This window comes from Manis javanica, chromosome 9 (genome assembly GCF_040802235.1).
Source record: "Manis javanica isolate MJ-LG chromosome 9, MJ_LKY, whole genome shotgun sequence".
Classification (NCBI taxonomy): domain Eukaryota; kingdom Metazoa; phylum Chordata; class Mammalia; order Pholidota; family Manidae; genus Manis; species Manis javanica.
The window spans coordinates 100,770,475-100,798,085 of record NC_133164.1 but is presented as its reverse complement, the minus strand read 5'-3'; the positions used below and the strand labels follow the sequence as shown (position 1 = coordinate 100,798,085).

General features: G+C 45.2%; 1 protein-coding gene across 1 annotated transcript; it reads left to right on the top strand.

Annotated features, from left to right (window-relative positions):
* The first annotated feature begins 647 nt into the window (after positions 1–647).
* LOC140843477 (lipoxygenase homology domain-containing protein 1-like) lies at positions 648–26,314 on the top strand. The gene is made up of 12 exons (XM_073213289.1): positions 648–681; positions 765–1,015; positions 6,438–6,573; positions 7,077–7,237; positions 8,240–8,326; positions 8,748–8,883; positions 15,891–16,045; positions 17,680–17,840; positions 21,958–22,034; positions 22,868–23,064; positions 25,235–25,427; positions 26,304–26,314. The coding sequence occupies exons 1-12, from the start codon at positions 648–650 to the stop codon at positions 26,312–26,314; spliced, it is 1,599 nt and encodes a 532-aa protein (XP_073069390.1).
* Positions 26,315–27,611: the final 1,297 nt, after the last annotated feature.

Below are 27,611 nucleotides of genomic sequence, written 5' to 3'. Positions count from 1 at the left end.
GAACGAAAGTTCCATTGCCTTAGACTCCAGGACCTGTTGAAAGAATGAGGCCAGACCTCAGCAGTTTCTTGTCTGAATGCTTGTCTTTGGTGTTTTCTCTTCCTCTGTCTCCTCAGAGCTGAATCTCCCCATGCTGGTGCTTCCCCAGAACTCCATGTCCTCATACAGCCTCCTGACTGATCAAAACCCCAAACGGGCCAACCCACAGTGTTCTCTCCTTCTCTCAGTCTTCCCCTGTCCCACCATGTCGGGCAGAGACGGGTGACATTAGTGACCTCTTTAAAAGTTATGTTTTAAAGTTATGAGCAAAAGAGCAAGCTAAATGAATCAAATAGGCCTGAACACAAATCTCCATTAATGGAGTTGACTATTATAATTAAATTAGACATAACAGAATTCATCCGGCAGCTTTAATAATATGCACATGGTAATTAACATTAATAAGTACTATTCTTAGCCTATTCAAGTTCCTCCTTCTCTTTGTTAGTTTCCTGTAATCAGGGTTGGCATCTTCCTGTAATAATACCTGCAGTATATTCCTGAACTCAGATACAATGACACACAGACTGAAAAAAGACACAGTGAGGTTGAGAGGAGCATTGAACGGCAGCTTGCGGAGGAGGACGGGGGGTGGGGTGGAGGGTGGAATGAGGCTGTACGACGGGGAGGGCCGGGGAGGTGGTAGCCAGGAAGGGAGAAGGGGTAGGACGTGGTAGCAGCTGGCACTGAACCCTATCCTCCCCGCCCCATTCTTTCCTCACCAGCTATCTCGTATATTGTCACCGTCTTCACTGGGGATGTCCGGGGGGCTGGGACCAAATCCAAAATCTACCTGGTCATGTACGGAGCCAAAGGCAGTAAGAACAGCGGGAAGATCTTCCTGGGGGGTGGAGTGTTTGACCGGGCCCGCACAGACATCTTCCACATCGAGCTGGCTGTCCTCCTCAGCCCCCTGAGTCGGGTCTCCATTGGGCATGGCAATGTTGGAGTCAACAGAGGCTGGTATTGTGAGAAGGTAAGGGATGCCCCTGGGAAGACCCTTTCCCCATCCAACCCCTCTCTTTTTAAATTTGTAAATATGAACTCTATCCTCCTTCCTGTTTCCTTTGGACCAGTTACAGAGCTCATGGGCAGGCCCTTTCACTGGGCATAGTGTGCCCACCCATCTGGCTTTGCTGATGGTCAGGAATGAGGGCTGTTGTGCACGTGTGTCTGAGGGCTACACACAGGGGACCAGGAGGGGCTCAGTTGATGGTTATAGATTATTCTGATTCCTGATGTGGTGTTTCACTTCAGCTTATATCTCTCAATCAACAAGTATTTTCAAATAAATGCTCGTATTGTGGAACACTTACACACTTTAAAGAATATACATAATACAAGGCACAGAGAATGGTAAAAAACAAACATCGATTTCGTCTACAATCCAGTTTAAGAAATACATTTCCAATGATCTTAAAACTCCTCTGTGTCCTTCCCCAATCATATAGTCCTCTTTCCCCCCAAAAAGTGTACATTATTATGAATTTTGTCTGTGTGTATATTGTTTGTAACTAGCAGTTTTCACCTTAACATTATACTTCAGAGATTCAACTGAATTGATAACAGTTGAATCCATTTCCCAGCTATTCCATTGCATGAATAAATTGGAAATATTTGTCCATTCTTCTATTGGTGGACATTTTGGGCTTCTTTCTTGATTTTTCCTATTGTAAACAATGCTACCACAAAATTCTTGTACATACATCATTGTACAAATGTGCAGAAGCTTCTTAGGACGGACGTGCTAGGTCATAAGGTAAGTGAATCTTCAGCTTTGCAGGATAATTGTATTTCCAAACTATTCCAGATTGTTTTCCAAAGCAGTTGGATCATTTTACTGTCCTATCAGCCATAAGTAAGAGACATTTTGTTCCATACATCCTTGCCATCACTTAATATTTCCTGAATTTTTAATTTTTGCTATTTCAGAGGTTGTAAAATGATCTTACTGTGGTTTTAATTTTTATTTTCATGATTACTATTGAAGTTGAACACCTTTTCATTCCTTTATTGGTTATTCATGTTTCCTTTTATGTAAAATGCCTGTTCATGTTTTTGCTGATTTTTCTACTCACTGATATTTTATTAAAACCAAAGTATACTTGATATAGAATATTATATCAAGTGTACAACATAGTGATTTGACCATATTATGAATGTTCACCATGATGTGTAGTTACTATCTGTCACTATTCAGTTATTACAGTATTGTTGACTATATTCCCATGCTGTACTTTTTATGACTTGCTGACTTTATAATTGGAAATTTGTACCTCTTTATCGCCTTCACCTATATCACTCATCCCCCTACTTCCTCCCCTTTGGGAACCAACAGTGTGTTCTTTGTATTTGTGAATCTATTGCTGTTTTGTTATTCTATTCGTTTTGTTTTTTAGATTCCACATATAAGTGAAATCATATGGTATTTGTTTTTCTCTGTCTGACTTAATTCTCTTAGCATAATGCCCTCTGGGACTATTCATGTTGTCACAGATTGCAAGATTTCATTCTTTTTTTTGGGTGAATAATATTCCGTGGCATTATGTACCACATCTTCTTTATCCATTCATCTATTGATGGACACTTTGATTGCTTCTGTATTTTGGCTATTGTAAATAGTGGAGCAGTAAACATAGGGATATATATATCTTTTCAAATTACTGATACAATATTTTGTATTGTATCCTTTAGATAAATACCCAGAAATGGTATTCCTGAGTCATATGGTATTTCTATTTTTAATTTTTTGAGGAAACTGCATACAGCTTTCTACAGTGGCTGCATCAATTTACATTTCCACCAACAGTGTAGGATGCTTCCCTTTTCTGCACATCCTTGCCAACACTTGTTATTTCTTGTCTTTTTGATAACAGCCATTCTGACTGGTGTGAGGTAATATCTTACTGTGGTTTTGATTTGCATTTCCCTGATGATTAGTGATGTGGAGCATCTTTTCATGTGCCTGCTGGCCATCTTTGTCTTCTTTGGAAAAACTGATCTATCTTTGGATTTATTTTTAGGAGTTCTTTATTAAACCTGAATATTAATCCTTTGTTGATAGTATATGTTCAAATATCTGCTCATAGTTTGTTCACAGTGTACTTTGAGGAAGATAAGATTTAATTTGAAAGTAATCTATCTTACCAATCTTTTCTTTTGTGGTTAATATTTTTTGTATTATTGAAGGAAATCATACCTACCTTAAAGCTAAAAAGACATTTGCCTATATCATCTTCTAAAAATTATAAAGTTTGGTGTTCCCACTGACATATTTACATCTTTAATCTACTAGGAATTGGTTTTTGTGTGAGATGGGATCATTTTTTTCTTCTTTATAGATATCCAAATGTCTCAGCAACATTTATAGAGGGGCTTTTAAAACTTGAGTAAAGTTGAGAATCACCTGGAAGCTTGCTTTGCAGATCTTTCCCTATCTACTTTTTGTCTAAGAGAGCAGGTTCTTCATGCATTTCTGCTCATCCAAGGTTTACAATTCAGATGCCCGTTTGCAAAGGCCAGGGCCTCATCTCCTGCTGCTCAGGTGGCTATTAATTTCCTGGCCTTGAGGCGGGTGGTATTGCCTTTTGCTTCTGGTGTAGCACCAACTTTAGCATTCACAATTACCCATTCTCTCAAGAGCTTCCTGCTCACTAAATTTTGCTGACTCTGTGACTTTTCTATAAGTTCTTGGCAGTTCAGCAATGTTTATAAAAGGGTTTTGCTGTTATTTATCCAGCCTGCAGGTATTTTGCATTGGTGGGAGGTTTTTCAGACTGACTACCTGTTTTTCTGGACTACCTAGTCCTGAAGTAGAACTTCTGACAAGTATTTATAAGTGCTTTCTATGTGCTTAGAACTATGTTCAGGGGAACTACAAGGTGTGAGAAGACACAGCCTTAGATTTTCAGGAGTTTGGGGTGGACTAACCAATACTCATGTAGTAATTAGAGCAACTCAAGAGTAAACTAGGAGGAAACAACTTCAGGATTTGTTCAGAAGAAAGAAAGACATTTAAATAAATTGTGGGCAGTTAGACCCTTCTGAGTCTTTGGATCACCCTGCATGTGTGCCCCCCACCTTTGCCTATGCAGAGGTCCACTTCTGAGTACATGGTCACTGAGAATCTTCAGCATAAAGATGGAGCACTATAGTGGAGCCCAGTGGACCTCAGCCATAATAAGAATTCTGAGGTTCTTGCTGATGGGTATAAGGGGCCCAAGACTGATAACCAGGAGTCAAGAGCATTTATACTTCTGACATTAACTGAGTAAACTTGGGCACTTCATTCCCTTTTGTGGACCTCAACTTTCTCATATGTTGAGTGCACATTGGAGTGGACTGTATTATTTGCCAATACTTTTAGTGACACAGGATGAAAACATTTGAGGGGGCTTCTGCCTGAGGCTATGAGCCATCATTCATCTCCAGGGAGGAGAGTTTCTCTGGGAGGCTGGGGGAGTGCATGCTTCCCTCCATCCATCTTTTGTCTTCCTTATTCTTGGTGCTTATAAGTTATTTTAAGGTTTCTTGTAGCTGTGATGGTCAGATAGTGAGTAGTAGGAATTCTCAGAGATATCTGGTTACTTCTAAGGGTAATAATTCAAATAATTATAGTAATCTGTAGTAACCATGAACAACTGACAACAAACACCCAGTAAGACAGCAGTTAGTCAAAATGCTTGACCAATGGTAGGGTGAAATTAGTTTCAATTTAAAAAGGAGGTAAAGCTGAGAATTTAATAATGTGAATAGTCAAAATTTCTTTATGATAGCAGATTTTGTAGTGTTCCAGGAACATTCCTTGAACATCTACACTGTGTGGCCTGAGCTAGATAGATTTCCATGTTCTAAGCCTGTGAGTTCATACATGGAGAAGGTGTAGGAGAGAAGGTTGAATGTGGCTGTAGCCTAGAAAAGGGCAGTTAGTTTTTGTATTAAATTCTAGGTAGTAATCACCTTTTATGTGACTGACTTTTGCAAGACAAATATAGGGGATTAATTTAGTATTCTAGTTCATTTGGTTCAGACCAAGATTTTACTCGGTGCATAAAGAAACACGATGTTAAAGAAGGTGTTATGTATGGATGAAAAGGTTTAAGATTTGGGCTAGTAAAGTGGAGGATAGATGATACCTACTTGGGAAGACTACTTAGGGAGGTATTTCTTTTTTTTCTTTTTCTTTTGTTTTTTTTTCTTTATTGATGTAGAGTTGACACACAATTTTATATTGGTTTCAAGTATACAACATGGTGATTCAACAGTTATCTACATTATTAAAAGCTCATCCCTACTAGTGTAGTTACTGTCAACACAGAAAGATGTTACAGAATTATTGACTATATTCTCTATGCTGTACTTTCATCCCCATGACTAATTCATATCATGATTGAGATTTTGTGCCTCTTTATTCCTTTCACCTATTTCACCTCCACATGCCTACTCCTCCCCCATGGAAACCACCAGTCACTTCTCAGTGTCTATGTATCTATTGCTGTTTTGTTTGGTTTTGTTTTTAGATTCCACATGTAAGTGAAATCATATTTGTCTTTTTCTGCCTGACTTTTTTCACTTAGCATAATATCCTCTAGGTCCATCCATATTGTCACAAATGGCAGGATTTCTTTTTTACAGCTGAGTAGTATATTCATTGTGTGTATGTACCACATCTTTTTTACACATTAATCTATTGATGAACACTTTGGTTGCTTCCATATCTTGGCTATTGCAAATAATACAGCATTAAACATAGCGGTGCATATATCATTTTGAATCAGAAATTTTGTTTTCTTTGGGTAAATTCCTAGAAGTATAATTACTGGGTTGTATGATACTCACTATTTTTAATTTTTTGAGGAACCACCATACAGCTTTCCATAGTGGCTCCACCAATTTACATTTCCACCAGTGGTGTAGGAGGGTTCTCTTTCTCCATATCCTCACCAACACTTGTTGTTCTTGTCTTTTGTATACTGACCATTCTGACTGGTATGAGGTGACATCTCATTGGGGTTTTCATTTGTGTTTTCCTGATAACTAGTGATGTTAAGTACCTTTTCATTTATCTGTTGACCATCTGTATGTCTCCTTGGAAAAATGTCTATTCAGATCCTCTGCCCATTTTTTAATTGGGTTCTCTGGTTTTTTGTTGTTGAGTTTTAAGAGTTTTTTATGTATTTTGTATGTTAGCCCCTTATTGGATATATCACTTGGAAATATATTTGGGGAGGTATTTCTTGATCTAAAATAATGAGATAGACAACTAGAAGAAAAATGTCATTTCTGGAGGATTCTAATGCAGATGACCCTTAACATGGGCTGAGGAAGCTGCTGAGCATTGCAGGCTGGTCCCAACCAGGGACCTGCTGCAAGAGACTCTTGGGCTCTGCCCCCCACAGGTGGTGATTCTGTGCCCCTTCACCGGCATCCAGCAGACCTTCCCTTGCAGCAACTGGCTGGATGAGAAGAAAATGGATGGGCTGATTGAGAGGCAACTCTATGAGATGGTGTCTCTCAGGAAAAAGAGGCTGAAAAGTAGGTGGAGGGGACCCAGAGCCTGGTCAGGGGGCCCAGCCATGGCCAGAATCTCAGACCACTTGGGCAAGAGGTTAGAGGGGATCCACTCCTGCTTTTCAGTTCTCCTCCACAAAGGGAGATAAAAGGTTTCCAGGGAGCTCAGTTCTTCAAGGTAAAGACCACATAGAGTTACACACCAGCATGAAGGCTGGTATTCCAGTGTCCCCAGACTGAATGAGTTGCCATAATTGACTTTCACAGGGTGCATGGAGTCAACTTCCGTTATTTAAAACATATGAGTAGGCTTTTGCCATTGAAAGGAACATTCAGGCACCTTCTTTCAAATAGCAAGGAATTCTTGGCTTCCTAAAATTGGCACTTGTTATAATGGGTTTCTGAGAGTGAGGCACACCTTTGTGTAACCTCTGCTTCAGTCTTGAAACCTTTGATTTGCTCCTTTTTCCCACTGATAACATGAAAATCTCTTTACTTGTTGAAGTAAACTTGACCTGTCTCTGCAGAATTTCCCTGGTCCCTGTGGGTCTGGACAACTGACTTGAAGAAAGCTGGTACCAACTCTCCTATCTTCATCCAGATTTATGGGCAGAAGGGGCGGACAGAAGAAATCCTCTTGAATCCCAACAACAAGTGGTTCAGACCTGGCGTAATCGAGAAGTTCAGGGTAGGATGGAAGTGTAATTGGATAACAGGGAGGAAGGAGAAAGGGTGCAAAAGTTATTTGTCATGGGGATTCTGGTTATCTAAGCCAGATTTTGAATCAAGTTTGAAGACAAAAAGGTACAATGGAGACTTCAGGTCTCTGTAAGGAGTGGCAAATTTGAGGCAATGTATTGAATGGGGTTCAGTTTAGATCTGGCCCTTCATTTCAGTCAAATGGTCCATAAACAAGGCTGGAGAAGAGGTAAATATGGGATGGTTTTGCGTATCCAGGAGCCTAGCAACTTGGGGAATCATTATAGAACAAAGCCTCTGAACACAGTTAGTGTCAAATTGCCCAATCTGGACTGAATTAGGAAGTGAGGGGCAAATTAAATGGAAAGTATAAATTTTAGAACACTTTTAAAGAAATTCAGCTTTCAGTTTCCAGTATGTATATAACTAGAACAGGGCTTATTTTGCCAATAGATATGTGCTCTGACCTTTAGGTGAAAATAATTTGTAATTTTCAGCTCTTTTCCCAGAGCAACCCACCAGTGCTTCTGTTACACCACTCGGTCCATTGCTCTTTACGTATTTGTCTTCCTGGCTAGACTGTGAGCCCCTAGGGAAAGGGCATGACCACTGTATTGATCTTTTTGTCTGTTTCAGAGCCCAAAAGAGTCCTGGGGCTGTGGGCCTGTGCTAATTTGCAGGGTTGCCATATGGATTTTGTTACTGGAAGTTTATTGCTTGGAAGATTTTCTTTAATCTGGATCCTACTGTGGGTCAGTTATTTTTGTTCAGTTTGACTGAACCTTAGCTCTCTGTGGCTGTCTTGCCCTCACATGCCACCAATTCCAAGGGTCTGAGAGGATGGAGTATATGAGGGTGGTTTGAAGCAAACCCATCCTCACTGCGGAAGAAACAGCCCAAAGTGGGTGACTTCCCGGCAGGGGGTCAGCTATGAGGATAAACATATTTCACTTGGTTATGTCCACTCAAATCTTGTTATTTTTCACCGTAGTTTGAGCTTCCAGATCTCGGCAGGTTTTATAAGATCCGGACATGGCACAATAAAAGGAGTCCTGGTTCTGGATGGCATTTAGAGAAGGTGAGATGTGCTACCTTGGAGGTTGGCAGGTGGAGGAGAGGAACCTGAATGGTCCCTTTACATGATCTTGTCATGCATGTAAATTTGCCTTTGTCTTTGTTGGGAGTGGAGTTAGGTAAGGGTTATAGTGAGACCCGAATTTGGATATAGGAAACAGGGACTTCCTGACAAGGAGAGGGCTTCTGAAGTAGACTAAGAGATGCTCAGGTTTTCAGGAGACTTGCATTCTGCCCCAGTGCTACATAGGTGTGAGTCTTCAAGGGACCAGAGGGATATGTATTAATCTGGCACTACACCTTCCCCAAGGGCCATCTCTAGGGATGGCCTTGCCTGCCCTAAGTGAGATAGCAGAAGGGGGACCCCAGGACATGCGTGAATATCTCTGGTGCACCCACTTGCTCACTCCAGGACTTCATTCCAGATGACCCTGATGAACACTCTGACCAAGGACAAGTATAACTTCAACTGCAATCGCTGGCTGGATGCCAATGAGGATGACAATGAGATTGTGAGGGAAATGACTGCAGAGGGCCCCACAGTGCGGAGGATAATGGGCAGTGAGTACTGACCACTCTCCATCCTGGGAGAGGCAATGGAACTCCTAGTTGGCGTGCCAGTGCGTTCTGGCCCATGTGCTGATGGTCTTGTCCACTGTGCATCATCAGGCCCCCTCTGAAAGCCAGGGTGGATTTAGAAGGTCCCAGCCTCAAGACTGGCTTGAAGGACCCACCTCTAAGTCATGATGCTGGAGCTCTATTTTAATGGACATGGCAGAGGGAAGGGAGACTTCACAGGCCTTCAGGTAGGCTGTGGGGGATGAAAAGAATCCACCCTAAGCAATATTTCTCCAGAAGCCTCCCTGAAATTAAATGAAACCTCTTCTTCAAATTAGGCATGAGGTGCTCCCCCAAAAGGAAGGCTGGATCCTGGCTGCTCTTGATGAGTCCTCTGTTTCTATTTAAGGCTAGTAAGAGAGGGACTAAGCTTTTAATCTGGAGTCTAGTATCCACATTCAAAGGTGTAAAGGGGGACTATTTTGTCTCTAGGCTATAGTAGCAGAGTGTTGGCAAATATATAGCATATGTCCTATCCTTTTCGCTTGGCAGACATTACTGAGTAATCACAGCATTCTCTCCCATTGAGTCTGAAATAAGTGTCAGATCCCTCAGTAGAGCACTCCAAGCAGACATTAGCAACTGATCAGAACTGACACTTGAGATAATTAACCTACTTTCTGTCATTGTGATAGTCCTTAATTTTTTTAATAGTATAGTATATTGCAAAATTACAGAAAGTTAATATATTGAAAATGATATCACTCATAGTTCCAGCAGTCTTCCTAAATATTTGGATGGTGTCACTTTTCAGGCTTTTTGCATGTCCAGAGGAAGCTCTGCATATGTTTGTTGAATTGATTTGGATAGAGTTAAATACTCAAAAGCATAGAAACTCCAAACAGCAAATATATAATAAGAGATTACCTACTTTGTTAATCTAGGCAATTCTTGCCATTAACACTATGTATCTTCTGTTTTATGGTTCTTCTTCATTTTTAATTAAAAATATGGCCATAGAATATTCATGCTCAAAAACCTTTAAAATAGCTAGATGCACATAAGGAAACTGAGGACGTTCTTGCCCTGATTGCACAGTTAGGTGGAGACAGAGCTGGGCCTAGAACAGGGTCTCCTGCTTTCTGGGTCAGTGGTGGTACTCTTTCTTTACACATTCAGTATTATTTTCTTTGGCAACAAGGCAGTCACCTCCCTGTAAAAATGATGAAGAACATGATTCTGCTCCAAATTAGGATTTTATGTAATATGTAGCCCAATTATGAAATGGGCTTATTAGAGCAGAAATGTGCCTGCTCTGATCTGTATCCTTTGTGTGCCAGAATTGGGCCTGCAGACATGAACAGCTGGGGAAGGGCTCTTGAGACCTACTGCTTTCTAAACCCTTCTCACAAATTCTCATGATTTTAGCTTCTCATTTGCTATTTCTTTTTTTGTAATTGAAATATAGATGATATACAGTATTATATTAGTTTCAGGTGTGCAACATAGTGATTGGACACATTTTTACATTATAGAATGCTCACCAAGGGTGGTTATCATCTGTCACCATACAAAGTTATTAAATATTAATGACTACATTCCCTATACTATCCTTTTCATTCCTGTGATGTATTTATTTCCTGATTGGAAGTTTGTACCTTGTTATCCCCCCTATCTAAAGTTACTTAGCACTGTCATTCCTGAGCCTCCCTGAGGAGTCACCTCGCAAATTTCAAAACTGATGGCTCTGACGGTTCTCTCTGGTCTGTTACATCAGGGATCCTCAAACCTCTGCATGCGCGCCAGGGATCCTCAAGCTCCCATGTGTGTTATTACTTGGAGGGCTCATTAAAACACAGATTGCTGGACCACAACCATAGAGTCTCTGATTGAGTAGGTCTGCGGTGGGACCCAGGAATTTGTCTAACAAATGTCTGGGTGATGTCCATACTACTGGTGAAGAACCATGTGCTAAGGCATTAATCACTTTTCTAGATGCTCTCTAGCTTCCAGAATTTTGTTACTATTGTCTATACTTGTCTCCCCTAGCCTTATTGGTGAAACCACCTCATTTGATTAACACTTTAAGTAGCTGTATATTGCATTTTAGTGAGGTTTTTCCAGAGAGAAATATACCATTTTAATTAGAATGCCCAGAATTTTCTTTACCTTCACCTCCTCCTTACCTGGATCGAAGCCATTCCTCAAATCCTGTTTTCTCTCCTCACAAACTGTGGGGCCTCTCCTGATGCCCTCTGTACCTGACGCCCTCTGTAATTTTGAGGCTCACATATCTTGCAATATTGCCTCTGCCCCAGGTCAGTTCCATCTTCTGTTGGCCTCTGGTCACTCGCCTTTTTCACCGAAGTGGTATAACGTGTCCCTTGGGCATTTGCTAGACCGCAACTCCTACCATTGTCCCAGGACAGTGTACCAGACTGTCCAAGCTGCCAGAACAAAATGCCACACATTGGGGAGCTTAAACAACAGACATAGATTTTCTCACAGTTCCAGAGGTGGGGAGTGTAAGGTCAAGGTGTTGGCAGAGGTGGTTTCCCCTCAGAGCTCTCTCCTTGCCTTAAGGATGATGGCTTGCTTGCCGTCCGCACGTGGTCTTCCTTCTGCGTGTGCAAAGCCACCTCTTCTGAGAAGAACACCAGTCATATTGATTGGGGCCCACCCACATCACCTCATGTTACCTGAACTACCTCTTTAAAGGCCCTACCTCCAAATATAGTCACATTCTGAGGTTCTCTGCATTAGAACTTCTACATGAATTCGGACGGGACACAAGTCAGACCAAAGCAGATAGTACCTTTCAACGGGTGGCCAAGGGCCCACCTTTATCACAAGTGCCTGGCGTGTTTTTAAAATGAGGATTCCTGGGCCCAACCACAGATATGCTCATTAGACTGTCTGAGGCCTGTGCCTGGTAATCTGTATTTTTATTAAGCATACCAGGTAATTTTTATGAGTATCAAAACTTCTGTTCCTCTGTCCTGCATCTTTCAATGTCCATGTGGGAGACCCTGTCACTGCATCCTGGCCCTTATCCACTCTGTCCCCCCTCCCTGGAACCTCATGGGATCATCCCATGAAGCTGCTGCTCCTCTGAGCAGCACGCCACACCTCTGACTCAGGCTCCTGCATCACCCAGGCCTCTCATGACCTTGGAAACACTGCCCCGTCCTTGAACTCTTTCCAGATCCATCCTCCCCAGCTTCTCCTGGTCGGTCTCATGGATGTGTGGGGGATGGATTCTAGCGGCAAACCTGTAAGAAGTCATCCAGGGGAGAGAAAAAGAGGTACTGAAATTGAGCAGGGCTCAGGTAGACTGGAGAAGGAAAGAGAAATTCAAGAAATATTTCGAAGGTGGAACTGTCAGGACTTGGTGAATGAATGCGGTGGGAACACAGCAGCAAAATAAACTTCCTGTCAAGGAAGTCAGGACACCTGCAGATGAAGTGGCCCTTGAGCTAGGTCTGCTCTGAGCAGGGCTTTGACAGATAAGGAGAGATCATGGTGGGAGGCACGGGGAGGAAGAGATTTTCTACAGGTTACATATGTAAACATGTTCGTAAGGTTTCAAACAGTATAGAAGATGGGCTACCATAGCTGTTGTTTTTCTCTTCTATGATATTCTTAGAAACCCATTTCATTGGAAAAAATACTCCAGTGAATGGCATTAGATTGAAGGGCTGCCTGTCCTGGCTGTACAGGCAATGTGATGGCTTCTTGGGGTTCTTAGCAGTACTTTGGGGCCCATACCAACTTGTATTTCTTTCTTCCAAATGATTTTTCTGGTCCACATAAATTTCTCTTGTGCTTGGAACACACCTGTGTCCTCACCTCTACAGGAGATCAGATCTCCTTTCCTGGTCTGGATTCTTCTTAGTAACAGTAAATAGAGCTGGTGGCGATGTCCCACATCCCCAGTTGGTACAAGGGTAAAGTGAATAATGTGCAGAGCTTTTGAAAATCCCTCAAGTGGAGAGTCCTGGGCTCATATAAAATGAGTAAATACCAATTTAAAGCCAATTCTCTGAGTTTGAAACTGTATATTTCTAGTTTACTTAAAAAGTAAGGGCCAGCCAAATAAGCAATTAATGCCATGACTAAGAGCCGAGAGGTTTTCAGGAGCGATTCCACTGATTAACATAGTCCGGGAGATGTGGACAGCCGCACACACAATTCCCTTGCCCTTCTCTCAGGAGCTCCGTGAGACAGTAAGACCAACGAGCTCGGCATTCTCCACTGTGAGCCCAGCAGAAGTGATTACATACCACTGAGGAGCGGGTAGCCCTGGACTCGAGTGCTGGAAACCGCAGCTTCTTGTTAATCAGGCTGAGCTGTAATTTTTAAATTAAAGTACAAGAGGCTTTGGTACTTACCCATCTGTTTAAAGTCTCTCACTGTTACGGGTTGAGTTTGTTCTCCTCGGTTCTTGTCCCCGCCACAACAAAGAATTGAAAGACAGAGACACTAGGGAAGCAGAGTGAAAATTGTATTAGAGTACACTCCAAAGAAGGGGCGGGCTAGAGTCAAGGTAGGCTCGATCTGATAGGCGGGAGGCTTATATACTGCATTCTGGTTACGAGGCGCCTCTTGGACTGACAAGGTGGGGTAATTTGATTTACAGGTCCATCTACATCGCCATCCCTCGCTGTGAGCATGTCCTTTCCCCACGCTGAGGGGTGATGTGGGCGGTTCTTAGTTCCATTCCATTATGCCCCCGTTGGGATCTGGTGCGGAAGGACGTTATTCCCCTGCACAGCCGTTGTCTTCACATGGGATCCCCTACCTGGGCAGGGCTTGGGGGGCTTTTTCTTTAAATTTTTAGCTTCCCTTTCCAGGTGCTCATGTCTGTCTTTCTATCTAACATTCCTAACATCAGTATTGATGGCTAGCAATATAATTATTTTTAATTGTCTACACCCTTCTTGCCAGGAAGGAGCTTGGGACCTCAGTGGCTTGTGGGCTGAGAGGGGCCCCTAGAGAGGATCGGGACCCCTGAGAATTTTCCACCAAATGGACCTTACTGCTGCTGAACAGAGAGGACCAGAATTCCCAGGAGGAGGGATTTCTAAATTCCCCTGTCAGCTTGCTTCCGGGAATTGCCTAATAGTCACAGCTGAAAGAGCAGGCGGCCCTTCTCCAAAATGAAGAGTAAGCAAGGCTGGTTCTCTCCCTTCCGTTTGTGTTTCCCTGTTCACTGCTCACCCCAGTTAATACTATCCATTCCTCTTCCTCCTGGGGACACATTCTGTCATTGGGAGCTCAACGCAAATATGTCAGCTACATTTACGTGAAGGCTGAAGGTTGAAAACATTTAGCATTTGCATTTTAGCGGAGTTGATTGGAGAAGGCAGCTGTGGTTGACCTTTGAGGGTTTGGCCCTCTGAAAAGTCTTTCTAACAAGTGCTTTGCTACAGACCCTATAGGAACATCTGATCGACATCTCAAATTTGTAATAAACAGAACCATTGATTGCTATTTCCAAGCCCATTCTTCCCTGAGGCATCCCTGCTTCTTGCTGGCAACAGTATTCACCTAGTTGTCAAAGCCAAAAACCTTGGAGTCATCTCCAATTCCTCTCTTTCTGTCAATTACTTCATGATCCGTCAGCAAGTACTGTTGATTCTACCAGTGGAGATAGAAGCTCCACTGCACCCCAGTCCTGTGTGCCTCTCTCTAGACAAATGTAATTGCTCTGCTAACTTGTCTCTCAGGATTTGCTCCTCCTCCCCTATAGTTGGGTCACCACATGGCAGTCAGAGTGCTCTTTAAAACAGAGATCAGAACTTCCTTGCTCAAAGCCATCTCATGGCTTCCCATTGTATTAAAAAAATACAAAACAAGGGAATCCCCACTTCTTACCTGGACCCGTCTCACCCTGTCCACCTCTGGGCCTCCTGTCACCCTCCGCCGTCTAGGCCTTCTCCGTGCTCCTGGGTCACGTGCTGCTCCTCCCCACCTGGGGTCTCACACTCCTCCGCACCCTCAGAGCTTCCTGGGGCTGGCTCCCATCATTAGCATTTTCCTCCAGAGGCTCCTTCCTCCGTCTCTAAATCATCTCCACTCCACAGCACACCCCTCCCCACTCCCATTCCCCTCCTTGGCATCACACCGGAATGTTGTCTGTTACCAATTACAACTCAGAAACGCTCCTGTTCATAATTTCCTTAGGACTTTACTGCTCATCTCTCCTCTCCACTCAAAAATTCTTGAATCTAATAGAAGCTCCATAGGAGCAGGGGTCTGCCCATCTTGCTCAAATACTGCAGAATCTCTGTACCTATCATGGTGCCAAACACCTGCAAGGCTTCAGTCAACAGATAAGGAACCAATGAAGGAAGGAGTAGATGAATGAATCAATTTCACATTCCAGCTTATTTTAGGTGGGAAGTAAGGCTGTGATGTGCAAGAACGCAGGTCTGCCTCTCGTCCATTGTCCATGTTCAACCTGGGAAAAAGTTCCTGCCCTCCCACAGGGGCTACACTCCATGCCTTCTCTCTGCTTCCCTTCCTGGCATGTCCTTAGCACTGGCAAGTTCTAAAGAGAAAGGGCAGTTCAGTCCTGTTCACGCAGGAAAGTTGTCTTACTTGGGAAGACGAAACACAAGTGAATTGGAGAACAACAAGCCAAAAGTTGGATGGAATCGAATGCCAAAATGTTTTAATTAGCCCTGTAGTTCTCAAACACCCCAACACTGCCACAGTCCCCTGGTGGAGCTGGTAAATAGCAGTTTTAAATTCTTAGAAGAGTTTCCTAAGAGATTGTGATGATTGTCCAGGTTTGGGAACCTCTGGTCTGTCTAGGGCAAGGGATTTGTAGATGAGCTGACCCTTGGCTAGTGAAAGGCAGAATTTGGATAGTTGGAGAAGGAGCATGGTCAGCCCAGGTGGGAGCTGGTGGGCAGGGGAGACAGTGGTTAGAGGTAGGGAGTGGCAGGGCCAGGGTTGGGAGCATGGGGCTGACAGCCAGTGGCATCCCTTTCTCTGCCTGCCAGTGGCCCGATACCGTGTGACTGTGTGCACGGGGGATCTTGAAGGTGCGGGAACCGATGCCAATGTCTACCTCTGCCTTTTTGGGGATGTGGGAGACACGGGGGAGCGGCCACTCTACAATTGCAGGAATAACACCGACTTGTTCAAGAAGGGCAACGTAAGTGGCAGTGATGCCCCCCACCCCGCCCCTTTCCCTCCCTTCCCTCACTTCCCTGCTCTGCTTAGTGGAGCTGACTCCAGCACTGGGGCCTCGGCCACCAGAGAGGCTCTTTCTGGATGAGGGCAACAGGGAACTAACATGCGTGACACCAGTTAGGCAGCTGGGACTATCCGTCTGGGGCCTGGACAGCCGCCCCAGGAGGGTCGTGGTCCCCACTTGCCCCTGAGCTGTGGGAAGAGGGCAGGGCAGGGCAGGAGGCCACTGGGGGAGGCAGGAACAGCACCTTGCTTCCCTCAGGGGTGACAGGCAGGGAGGATGACGCACCAAGGCCAGCGGAGAGCTGGACACCTGAGGGCAAACCTGGAGACTTTGCCCTCTCCACCAGGCATGAACCCCGGGGACAATGTATTCATTTCCTTTTTGGAAGAGAAACCAGGGAAGACACTAAATGTGGTGATAGGAGAACTGGGTTCTGCTTGTGGCCTCATTACACATATGCTGGGTGTTTGCTGGTTTTTCCCAACCATCTGGGTTCAGTGGGGCCCCCAGGCAGGTCTGGGGACAAACCCAGCCTAGGGCCAGTCACTCCACTCAGGAGCTTCAGTTTCTCAGGTCTAAGGTGAGGGAGGAGAGGCTGCTGTGAGCATTAGGGATGCCAGGAGCACTGCCCCTGCCCGCAGACCTGGCCCGCAGCACTCAGTAGGTGCTCAGTAGAGAGCTGCTGCAGTAACGTGATGCTCAAGGTTGCTCACCAGGTGAGGGGGACTTGCAGACTGTCCTCACATTAATGTGGACCTCTGCTGCCCCATCCTGGATGAGAGCGGTGCAGGCCCTGGAATGTGAGCAGAGGTCTGTCCCCAAGGCCATCCCAGGCTGGCCCAGTTCTTGGGATTATGGGCACAAGAAGGCTGTGATGGCAAAAATAATCTGAGTACTGTGGGTGGACTTCAGTTCATTTGGGGAGATGAGGAGGGAAGGACTTTACTTACCATAGATTTATAAATTTCTTCTTCCCTGTCCCACCCACCTTCCTCTCCACCCTTTCCTACTCTTTTCCTTGTACATCTTCTGGCTCCTTCATCCACCAATCCCACCCTCTGTATTTCTGGCCCTGGAGGCCCCTGGGTGTGGTCCTGTTGGCTGGGCAATTCTCCAGGCCCTCTGCATTTCTGGTGCCCCAGTGGCAGGCAAAACTGTGAAATTAGCAAAACTACTGGTGCCCCTCACCCCCTGTCATTTCTGATCATTCCCTTCCTGGGAAGGGGGACAGAATCTTCCTGTGCCAGAAGCCCCAGGAGATTAGCTAAGAAATTAATTCATGACTAATGGTTAGTCCCTGATAACAGTTTGGCATGTTCATCTCTCTGGGGGATCTGCCTTTCAGAAGGAGATCATAGGGAATGGCCATTGTTTAACCAAAAAATACAGATCTCTTGTTGGGAATTTGACATCAAATGCTATTCCAGTGGGAGAAGTAAGGGGCAGGGCTGCAACCTGTGTTCTCCAAGTAGCTCCCGGCCCACAGTGGAAGACCCAGCTCTGCTGAGTCCTGGGCCCGTGTCTTCCCCTGGGGTTTGGGTCCCAGAGGAGCCGCCCTCCAGCTGACTGTGCTCCCCTCGCCTCCCCTGAAGGCTGATGAGTTCACCATTGAGTCAGTCACCATGCGGAAGGTGAGGAGGGTGCGCATCAGACACGATGGCAAAGGCGTGGGCAGCGGCTGGTTCCTGGAGCGGGTCCTCGTGAGGGAGGAAGGACAGCCTGAGAGTGACAACGTGGAATTCCCATGTCTCAGGTATGTGAGTCCTGCCTGCTTTGGATTTTCTGTGGCTTAGATTATGGGCCCTAGCTTTGGGGGGAAGACTCGGCCCTACTACCAGGACAAGGGAGCAAAATAGTGGCCTAAGGATGTGACTGGTAGAAGAAAGAGGTGGGCCTGCTGGTGGTGCTTAGGCCAGGCCTGGCACCCCCTCAACCAGGCAATGCAACACCAGCACCAGGTGTGCTGACAACCGGCACACTGCTACTGTGTCCATCAAACGTGACAAAATAGGAACACCTCAGAGCTTAACTGAGAGTCACCTTGTTAGTGACACCCCAAACTAAACTCTTGAATCAAAGGTGTTTTTTCCCTCTGGATAGCCTTTTGACCACATCTCTCCCCTGTTAATACTCTTTCAAGGTATCTTTGTTTTCATTTCCTGTCTCCAGCTTACTGGTGAGGTAAGGTTTCCTTTCTCTTTTTTCTTAAGCATTTGGATTTCTTTCATAGCCAGTTTGGGCTCCCATCAACTTCTAGAAGTTCCTAATAGAGAATTTTTGGAATGAGGAGCGATAACAGTGTTGTTTGCACCATTAGGTCGGCCATTCAGTTTACATGCAGCAGTGACTGGGAGGCTGAAGCAATGTGCTTGACCTGGGTCAGTAGACCTGCTGAGCCCGACGCCACGCCCCCTCTGGAGGAGCTCTGAACAGGGCCCGCCCTGTGCCTGTCAGCTTCTGGTAGCCCCATGCATTACTTGGCCTGTAGATGGCTGAATTCTCCCTGTGTCTTTTCACATCACCTTCCCTCAGTACATGTCTGTCTCTGGGTCCAGATTTCCCTTTTATAAGGACACCAGTCATTTTGAATTGGGGCCTACCCTAAAGACCTCATTCTAACTTGATTACCCCTGAAAAGACACTAGTTCCAAATAAGGTCACATTTGGAGGTGCTAGGGATTAGGACTTCAACATATCTTCCTGGGGGACACAGTTCAACCAGTAACATGGAAGCTTGGCCCTGCATGGTTGCAGTGATGGTGGAGAGAAGAGGCTACTGCAGAGATGGCTCCTGGAGGTAGAGTCCATCATAGGTTTGAGATGTGTGTCAATGGCGTAGGCAGAGGCAGTCCTTGAGAAATAAATTCAGAAAATGAGAGCAAAAAGATGGAATTTAAAGTGAGGGAAATGGGTAGGATCCTTTTGGAAGAGTGGGGATAAAGAAAATGGTGAGGAGTGAGCCCTTTGACAGGTCAGGAAGAGGAAGGGGAACCTGGAAAGGAGATGAGGAAGAAGTGGGTATGTCCACACTGCCTGCTTGCCACATGCATGAGAAAGGGGGAGTGTGGGACCAGGAGTCTAGCCACCTCCCTGCTGTGTGACTCTGGGCACATTTCTTAACTTCTCTGGTCTTTTGTGCCTTTCCAACCAGCAAGTGTCTTGTGATAGTTGGAGTGAAATGTGGTTGCACTTTGAAAGGAATGAAGTCTGCCAAAGACCCAGGTGATGCTGACAGCAAAGCAGAACAGGAGCTGAGCCCCCAAATACCCTAGAGCCTTCCCTGTCCCCAAACACAAAGAGTTCATGCACTTCTTAGAAAATAGTTTCTTATATCTTGCCAAGATATATGGTAATGGCTGCCGACTCAGGACCCAGGATGACTTTGGAGAAACTGGAGATGGAGCTTAAGCTCACACACTGCTTTTTTTTTCACCTGAGCTGTATTTTAAACAGAAAGGAGGGTAAACCAGGCCTATTTATCAAAATTTCTCTGCCAGAATCAGGTAGTGGTAAGCATTTTAGCTATGGCAAGCATGTACATGTTTATGTGTCTATGTGTATGCACACACATGTGCATATTTGTATATTCCTGAGAGCCCAGAGGAACAGTAATAAAATCACCAGCAGACTGGCTTATCCATTTAGCAACACCTCACTCTGAAACTGGGCTGAAGGATTTGAAGCTGAAAGAAAACGGCTATATTTGGAAATATCTATTAATACCCTGCAAGTATTTAGGTGGAGACTGAAATGACAAGTCATGGTTTCCTGTTACTGCTGGGGAGGGCCTGGGGATGGGCACGTGGTGGAGGAAATGAAGGGGAGCAGATGGGATTTGCCAGTGGCCAGGGGCTGGCTGACTTCCATCCTCCCGCCCCCGTGAGTCCGTGGCCATGCTGCATCCCAGCCTGCTCTGAGGTCTCCATGTCTGTGGGAGATGCCGGAGTGACCTGGGCAGGGCAAAGGGGAGGCCCCTAAAAGGTTCATCAGAGGGGCTCTATTCCACAGCCCTTTCTCCCAAATATCTCTCCCTTCTCTTTGCCAATGCCAAGAATTCCACAATTATACCTACATGTCTTGAAATAGAAAACATTTTTTGGTGTTCTAGACTCACAGCACCAAAGCCCATAGGGAGTAGAACAACTCCACTAAAGGGTAACATTTAAGTGCTAGTTAACAGCCCACTGACGGCAAGGTCCCAGGGGAATGTGTGCTCCTGTGCCTGAGGAGGGTGGGCGGGAGAGGGGATGGGAACACAGCTGTGTCTTGTCTGCACTGACTCCAGAGTGGTGGGGGTCTATTGGCAGAGAGGACTGTGGTTTAGGGAGCCCTGAGCTCCATGCCAGGAGGGCTGGGGAGGAGGCAGTGCCATGACTCCTTTGATAGGTTCTGTGGCCCAGAAATTGCCTTCCTCTTGGGAAAATAATAGGGGTTAGCTGCAAAGACAAGAACCAAGACATAGACAAAGATAGTTGTGGGATAAATGGAAGTTCCTATGGCCAGGATCCTCACCTGGCCCTAAACTACTTCATGATGTAATTGGCCTACTGCTAGGCTAATGCTTCCACATCTGTTAGCAATGTGTTATTATTGACTGAGTCACTATATAAAGAGCTCTGCCCAGTGCTCTGGGCAGAGGCAGAGATGGAGGTGGATTATGGACCTGCAGACTGCTGGATGCAGATGTGCTTCTAGTGCTCAACCTACCACTGTGAGAATAAAGCCAGGTATAAACCCTTTTACCCCAAGAACATTCCGTTGTCATTTCCCAGTCTCACTGAATTCATAGTGAACTTGCCAGGGGCTGAAACCCTCAGGCAAGACAATGGTCAAGAGGAAGTATCTTGTTTTCCCCATTGCACTGGAAAATATTGGATGGGAGTGTCTCCTCTGTTGCCATCACTGCATATCACAGACCATCTTAGCAGTGAGGTCTGGACAACTCATCCTTGCACAGTTGTTGATTTCACGGGCTGGGTCTCCATGCTCAGTGGGAATGGTGCTTTTTAGGCAGATAGTCCAACGTCTTTCTTCCTGGTGGATGACCAGCAGAGAGCTGGGGCCATGGTCCACTCTGGTGTATTGATGAGTCATAGCTGTGAAGCCCAGTTCTGTAGGCTCTAGACCCAACTTCTCCTTTTTGTCAAATCTTGTTTATCCTTTAGGATTCAGATCAAAGCCCCCTTTTCCAAGAGCCCTTCTCATTTATCTAAGTTCCTGTTGCACTTTCTTTGGTCCAACGTCCATCCTTGTCTTGTTCTTCAGTGCCTCGGCCAGTCTTTCCTGCTTCTTGACTAGGCAGGTTCTCTAAGGGCTGGGTTGTGTCTTCTTGATCTAAGTGTATTTTCTCTGCCTTCTGTCTACTCTAGAGCCCTCAGCACAGTGCCATGCACATGGTAGGCTTTTAGAAAAAGAGGTGGTTGTTTTTTATAATGATGACACAGGTATTTTATGGCTTTTAAGGCAAATGTTTTATGTGATTGCCAAGGTCCCACATCCTGTGACCCTTCTATCTCTCCAGCCTCACCAGGGCACACTACCTTCTTTGGCTGCATTCCAATCATATTGGCCTTTAGTCAACTCCTGAGGGCTCTGCTCCATCCCAGCATATGCTACTCCCACTGGAATGTTCCTCCCTCTTCTCCTGGTTAACTTCTGATCTTCTTCCCCAGCTCAGTCAAATATTACCTCCTCAGGGCAGTTTTCCCTCCCCAGTCTGGGTTGGGACCCTTTGTTCTGAGCTCCTGTAGAACCATTTCCTTTGCTCACTTCAAAGCTCTGGCCTCCCTGGTGGCCCTGAACGAATTGTGTTTGGTTGGTTTTAGGCCTACCCCACTTAAAGAGCTAACAACCCCTTGTTTGCCCACCAGATGGCTGGACAAGGATAAGGATGATGGGCAGTTGGTCCGAGAGTTGCTGCCCAGTGACAGCAATGCTACCCTGAAGAGTAAGTGTTCTTGATGACCAGGAGGTGAGTGTCCTCTTGGCAAGACAGGCGTCCTCCCCTGACTGCAGAGAAGCAAGCCCGTGGAGAAAGCCCATGATCCTGGTGGCGATGGGGAAGGTGGAGAGGAAGAGCTCTGAGGGAGGATCTGAAATGCTCTCATCTGTCTGCACTGTGTGCAGTCTCTTTTGGCCTTGAGTGTGGGGCCCTGAACACAGATGGGCCCCTGCTAATAAGAGCAACAAAAACAATAACAGTAGTTTAAAAGGTTGAGCCTTTACTCAGATGTTTTTATCATCCCTGTACACTGATAATGCAGACCTTTCCAGGTGATAAAGGGAGTAACATCAATATGAAGTCCCAGTTAGAACAGTATCTTTAGGTCACATGAGGATTTTACTCCTAGCTGGCTATTTCTTAACTGTTGACATCTTAGGCCAAACATGTAACCTTCTGAGGCTCAGATTCCTCACCTATAAAGCCAAGATTTGAATACTTAGCAATAATACTGTGTATATATCATGTTAATCAACACTGTCTGCAAAGGTTGATGCTTCCTTTGTCTCAGTTTCCTCATCCATCAGATGAGAAATTGGACAAGATGGTTGCTTAGATCCTTACATTTTAATATTCTCAGACTGCTTTCCTGTTTGGAACTTCCACACCTGGTGGACAGGCTGAGCAGGTATTAGAATTCAACACCATAGACGAGGATGGTGGGAGTCCTGCCCAGGTCTCAGGGCTACTTAGATAAGAGAGCAAGGGTCCTCCTACCCTATGCTTTCTGCCACTCGCCCTGCACTAACCCCTCCCTTCCTGCTTCCTTGACTGTTCAGACTTTCGCTATCACATCAGCTTGAAGACTGGGGATGTCTCTGGGGCCAGCACAGATTCGAGAGTCTACATTAAACTCTATGGAGAAAAATCTGACACCATCAAGCAAGTTCTTCTTGTCTCTGACAACAACCTGCAAGATTACTTTGAACGTCACCGAGTGGACGAGTTCACCCTTGAAACCCTGAACATTGGAACTGTAAGTCTCCTTCCTGGGACCCTGGGACATCTCTCACCCACCCCTCCCCTCCGCACATACACACACATGAGTACACACACACACAGGTGAATCCATTTTAAGGAAAACTAATGTCCCAGTTGGGGGTTAGCGAGGAATGTTGTTTCCCAGCATGATCTAGAGCAGCAGAAGATATGCGAGCAGTGGTTAGGCTTCCAGAGTCTCTCTGGGGATGGAATGTGCATTTTTAGTGGCTGTAGTCCCAACATTCCTTTACCTTCACAGCCAGGACCAATGTACCCGGGTCCCCAACACTAGTGGAGGGGACACTGGTATGCAGGGAAGGAAAAAGGAGAGGGAAGAACTGGAAAGGGGAGTTGAAATTACTTCCAGTTCTACACCCAAGTGTGCATCCAGAGTGCCCCCAGGCAGCCTCCTGCAGTGCACACCCCAGGCCACCCTTCAGAAGATGGCACCTGAGTCTCCCGTTGTCCAGGCTGCAGGTGGCCCTGCTGCAAGGTGTCTGAGCACTTCATCTGGCAGAGCACTGGTCCAGCCTGAGTGTTGGAAACTTTTCTAGAGATGTCTGAGCTGGACTCTGTGCCCCTACCTGCCCCGCTCGGGGTGTGGTTGCAGGGACTGAGCTGGTGACAAGCTCCCTTCTGAAATCCTACCTGTCCTGCCCTTGCCCGTCTCTGTGAGCCTTACCCTATTTCAAGTACTCCAGCAAAATGCACTCTGGGGGAAGCTCTCACATCAGTCATTTATACCTGGATGGTAATGGAGCTTAAATTAAGTTTTTCCTTGATCAAAATATATTTCCATCTTAAGCTGAATTAATAATTGTAGAGTAAAGTGCTGTTCCTGTCACTAAGAATTTCTGGCAGCAGCCAGCCAATAAATGAGTTACCTTTATTTGCTTCAGTTTCCTCATTCATAACAACAAGGGATCCCATGGGATTGTTATTAGCACTTGACTATGTTAGTAACGCCCACATGCACGAAGTAAGTACTCAATAAATGCTATTTGAATCGTTTGCTCTGTGTCAGATGTTAACTGTTGAATTGAAAGACTAGTCCCTGCCCTTAACGAGCTTCCTGTCACATCAGATAGAAGCCATCTGTCCCTGTCTTTACCCTTTCAGCCAGTCCCTCCAGAGGACTAACACAATCCCAGCATTACAGAAAGACAAAGTTTTCTCGTGTCCTTGGCTCTTAGATGTTATAAACATGGCTGGTTTCCTTCTGAAGATTCCAGGGGATTTGGGATACATGCATTCAGCTATGATGGTATTTCCATTACCAGCTGCAAAGAGGCACTTACTACTCCTGAGAGCAAGAGCAGGGCTGGCATAGACAATTTTCTAAATCTGGCCTTTTAGCAACAAACTCATGGCTACTAGCATCACCCCTCCAAACCTTCACAGAGAAAATATGGAGGACAGAAGGAATCTCAAAGGCCAAATGACCGCTCCACCTGAGGTTAGAATTGCCCTATATACAGCATTAAAAAAAAAAACATTAAAGCAGTTTGAACACTGAAAAACCAAGTCCTTACAAGGATGGTAACGTGATCATCTACGCAGTCATCTCTGTTGCCCATGGACAAAGAGGTTAAAATGTAAAATAGCAAAGCAGGTAGACTGTTGAGGGTTATTGGAGAAAAATGTTCCTTGGGTCCAAGAGTGAGAAGAATTGGGCACAGAACTACAGAGTCCTGAGAGCACTGTCACCTCTAGGAGGAGCATGTCAGAGAAGAAATGCAGAAATAGGTCCAGTAGGGTATTGTTCAGAGCAAAAAAATGCCAAATTACTAACATAGGTCGGAAGCAGATGGTTAACACTTTGAATGTTTGCCTTCTTGTATAGCCACCACTGAACATTATTAAGTACATTTCAAAGTTCATGCTGCACTCACTCCCCAGCTTGCTTCTCACAATTTCCCTGGGGGGTGAGCTGGACTGAAGAGAAGGGAATGGAGCCCCCAGGCAGGAGAGGTGGTGCCCTTGTCCCCCAGCTGCCTGACAGTGATGGGACTGGGACCCAGCCTCCTCCTGCTGAGTCTACCTTTTCTGCGGTAACTGGAGGCCCAGGTTTAGGAGAGCAGTTGGCACTAGTGTTTGGCGAGGTCTGTGTCTGAATAATTCTACACACTGGTCCTTGCTTGCTCACACCCTGAGTTTCCTTCCAGATCAACAGGCTGGTGGTCGGGCATGATGGCACAGGCATGCACGCCGGCTGGTTCCTGGGCAGCGTCCAGATCCGCGTGCCCCGCCAAGGCAAGCAGTACACCTTCCCTGCCAACCGCTGGCTGGACAAGAACCAGGCCGATGGGCGCCTGGAGGTGGAGCTGTACCCCAGCGAGGTCCTGGAGATCCAGAAATGTACGGCAGCAGCAGGGTGGGACCATCAGCTCTGTTTCCCCTGCAGGATGGGGCAGTGGGGGACGAGGAGGACTGGGGGCCAACCTGGGTCCTGTCTCCAAGTGGGGAGCTGGGACCCTGTCTCCATGGGCTTCCAATTGCCTCTGGTGCTATGATTCGGGGATGGCAGGGGAGAAAGGTTCATGTTACAGATGGGGAAGCCAAGGACTCAGTGGATGAAACATTTCTTTCCATGGTAAAGGCAGCAAATGATTCTATAAGAAATGTATATTCTCAGTCTTGTGTACAAGAGGAGTTTGAACCATAGCTCATGTCTTCCTCTGGCAAGACTGGCTGAGGAGATAAAGCTGTTGATTCATTCATTTATTCAATAAATAGATATTGAGTGTTTCTCTGAGCCAGCACTGCCCTAGGATCTGTGAAGGCAGCCATGAACTAAACAGAACAAATCCTTGCCCTTGTGGACTCTATATTCCACCATGACAGACGAACACTAAATATATACCACAGTGCCAAGTAAGAGCTGTGAAGAAGCAGCAGCAGGATAAGGGGTTAGCAGTGGCTTGGAGGGGGGGGTTCTTTGTGAACAGGGTGGTGACGTCTCTGAGTGAAGGTAAAGTTTAAGGTGATCTGACACCCATTTTACCCCTTACGGTAAGGCTCAGAGAAACAAGGTTATCGGAAGGATCAGGAAGACAATGGGACCAAAATCTGGTATAGAGAATGTCACTTCACTTCCCTCACATCTATCCTGAAAGCAACTGCCCACAGCTCACTTCCCAGGAAGCGTCCCTGAGAAAGAACCCCAATATCAATTTACCCTTTTTTGTTCCAGAACACCTTATGTCTTTTCACGTGTGCATTTTCTCTCCCCAGCTGAACTGTAGGTTCCTGGAGAGTGTGTCATATACACATGCTTTGTAAGGGAACTGCCAGTGTAAAGATTGACCCCTTCCTTCTTCCCATAAATTAAAACTAATTTCCATCAAAGTAATACAGGATCTAGTTAACAAGATATAGATAAAAAAAAAAAAAAGCAGATAAAATCTTCCCTCTATTCTATGCTCCTTCAGAGAGAACAACTTTTAAATTACTTTAGCTTTTTCTTCTGAAATTAATCTCCATGTTTTTAGTATATATTTATTTCTTGATTTTTAAGTCATAGGCAGTTAACTATTGACTTCCTATTATGGAAGAGGAGGATTGTTTAACACACATGCATGTGCCTATGTGTGTGCGTGTATATACACACTTCCCCTCCTCCTAGCCTTCAATAAAATTAAATCAGTATTCAGTTTTCACATGATTATGACTGCAGATATTATTCACTGCTGAGACACTTACTGTATGATGACTGCATTTCATTTTTGTACAACTTCTTATTTTTTTATGAAGTTAATAAGAGCCTCACATTTTCATTTGTATTGTTTTCTGTATACCCATCTGTATTTCTGTGTACCCATTTATACACCTACCTATCTGTATTAATGTGCTAGGGCTGCCATAACAAAATACCAGACTAAGTGGCTTAACGAATAGAAGTGTAGTATCTCACAGTTCCAGAGGCTGGAAGTCCAAGGTCAAAGTATCAGCAGGTTGGGTTTCTCCCGAGGCCTCTCACCTTGCGGATGGCTGCCTTCTCACTATGTTCTCGCATGGCCTTTCCTCCGTGCTCATGCCTGTCTGTGTCCTAATGTCCTAGTCATATTGGATTGGGCCCCACCATAATGCCTCATTTTAACTTAATAACCTCTTTAAAATCCCCATCTCCAAATACAGTCACATTCTAAGATATCAGGGGTTAGGGTTTCAACATATGGATTTGGAAGGGACACAGTTCTCCCGTAATACCATCTTATCTCCTCCTCTCCAATAGAACTAAAATTCTTTTCATATATTCAAACCCAACAGAAATTCTGTTGGTTTCCTCTCTATCTCCTCGCCCACTCTCTGTCTCAAGACATTACTTGAGGAAGCTCTGTTTTGCTCTCCCAGCTGCCAGGAAGCTGTCCATTTGGAACTTCTTTGCCATCTTTCTTTTTTCTCCTGGGTTGGCCCTTCCATTTGCTGGACTTTGTGTTTACTTCTTTGGTTTATTCCCTCATTTCTATAGTGCACATTTTCCATTAGCAGCTTCCTGAGAAAAGGTGTGTGGAAGAGAACTGTTGAGGCTTTGCATGTCTG

Bases quoted from the DNA above. Each gene is read 5' to 3' on its own strand.
- LOC140843477 (XM_073213289.1), top strand. From the start codon at position 648: ATGAGGCTGTACGACGGGGAGGGCCGGGGAGGTG. The intron at 16,046-17,679 runs GTAAGTGGCAGT...CCTCCCCTGAAG, and splicing joins ACTTGTTCAAGAAGGGCAAC to GCTGATGAGTTCACCATTGA. The intron at 17,841-21,957 runs GTATGTGAGTCC...TTTGCCCACCAG, and splicing joins GTGGAATTCCCATGTCTCAG to ATGGCTGGACAAGGATAAGG.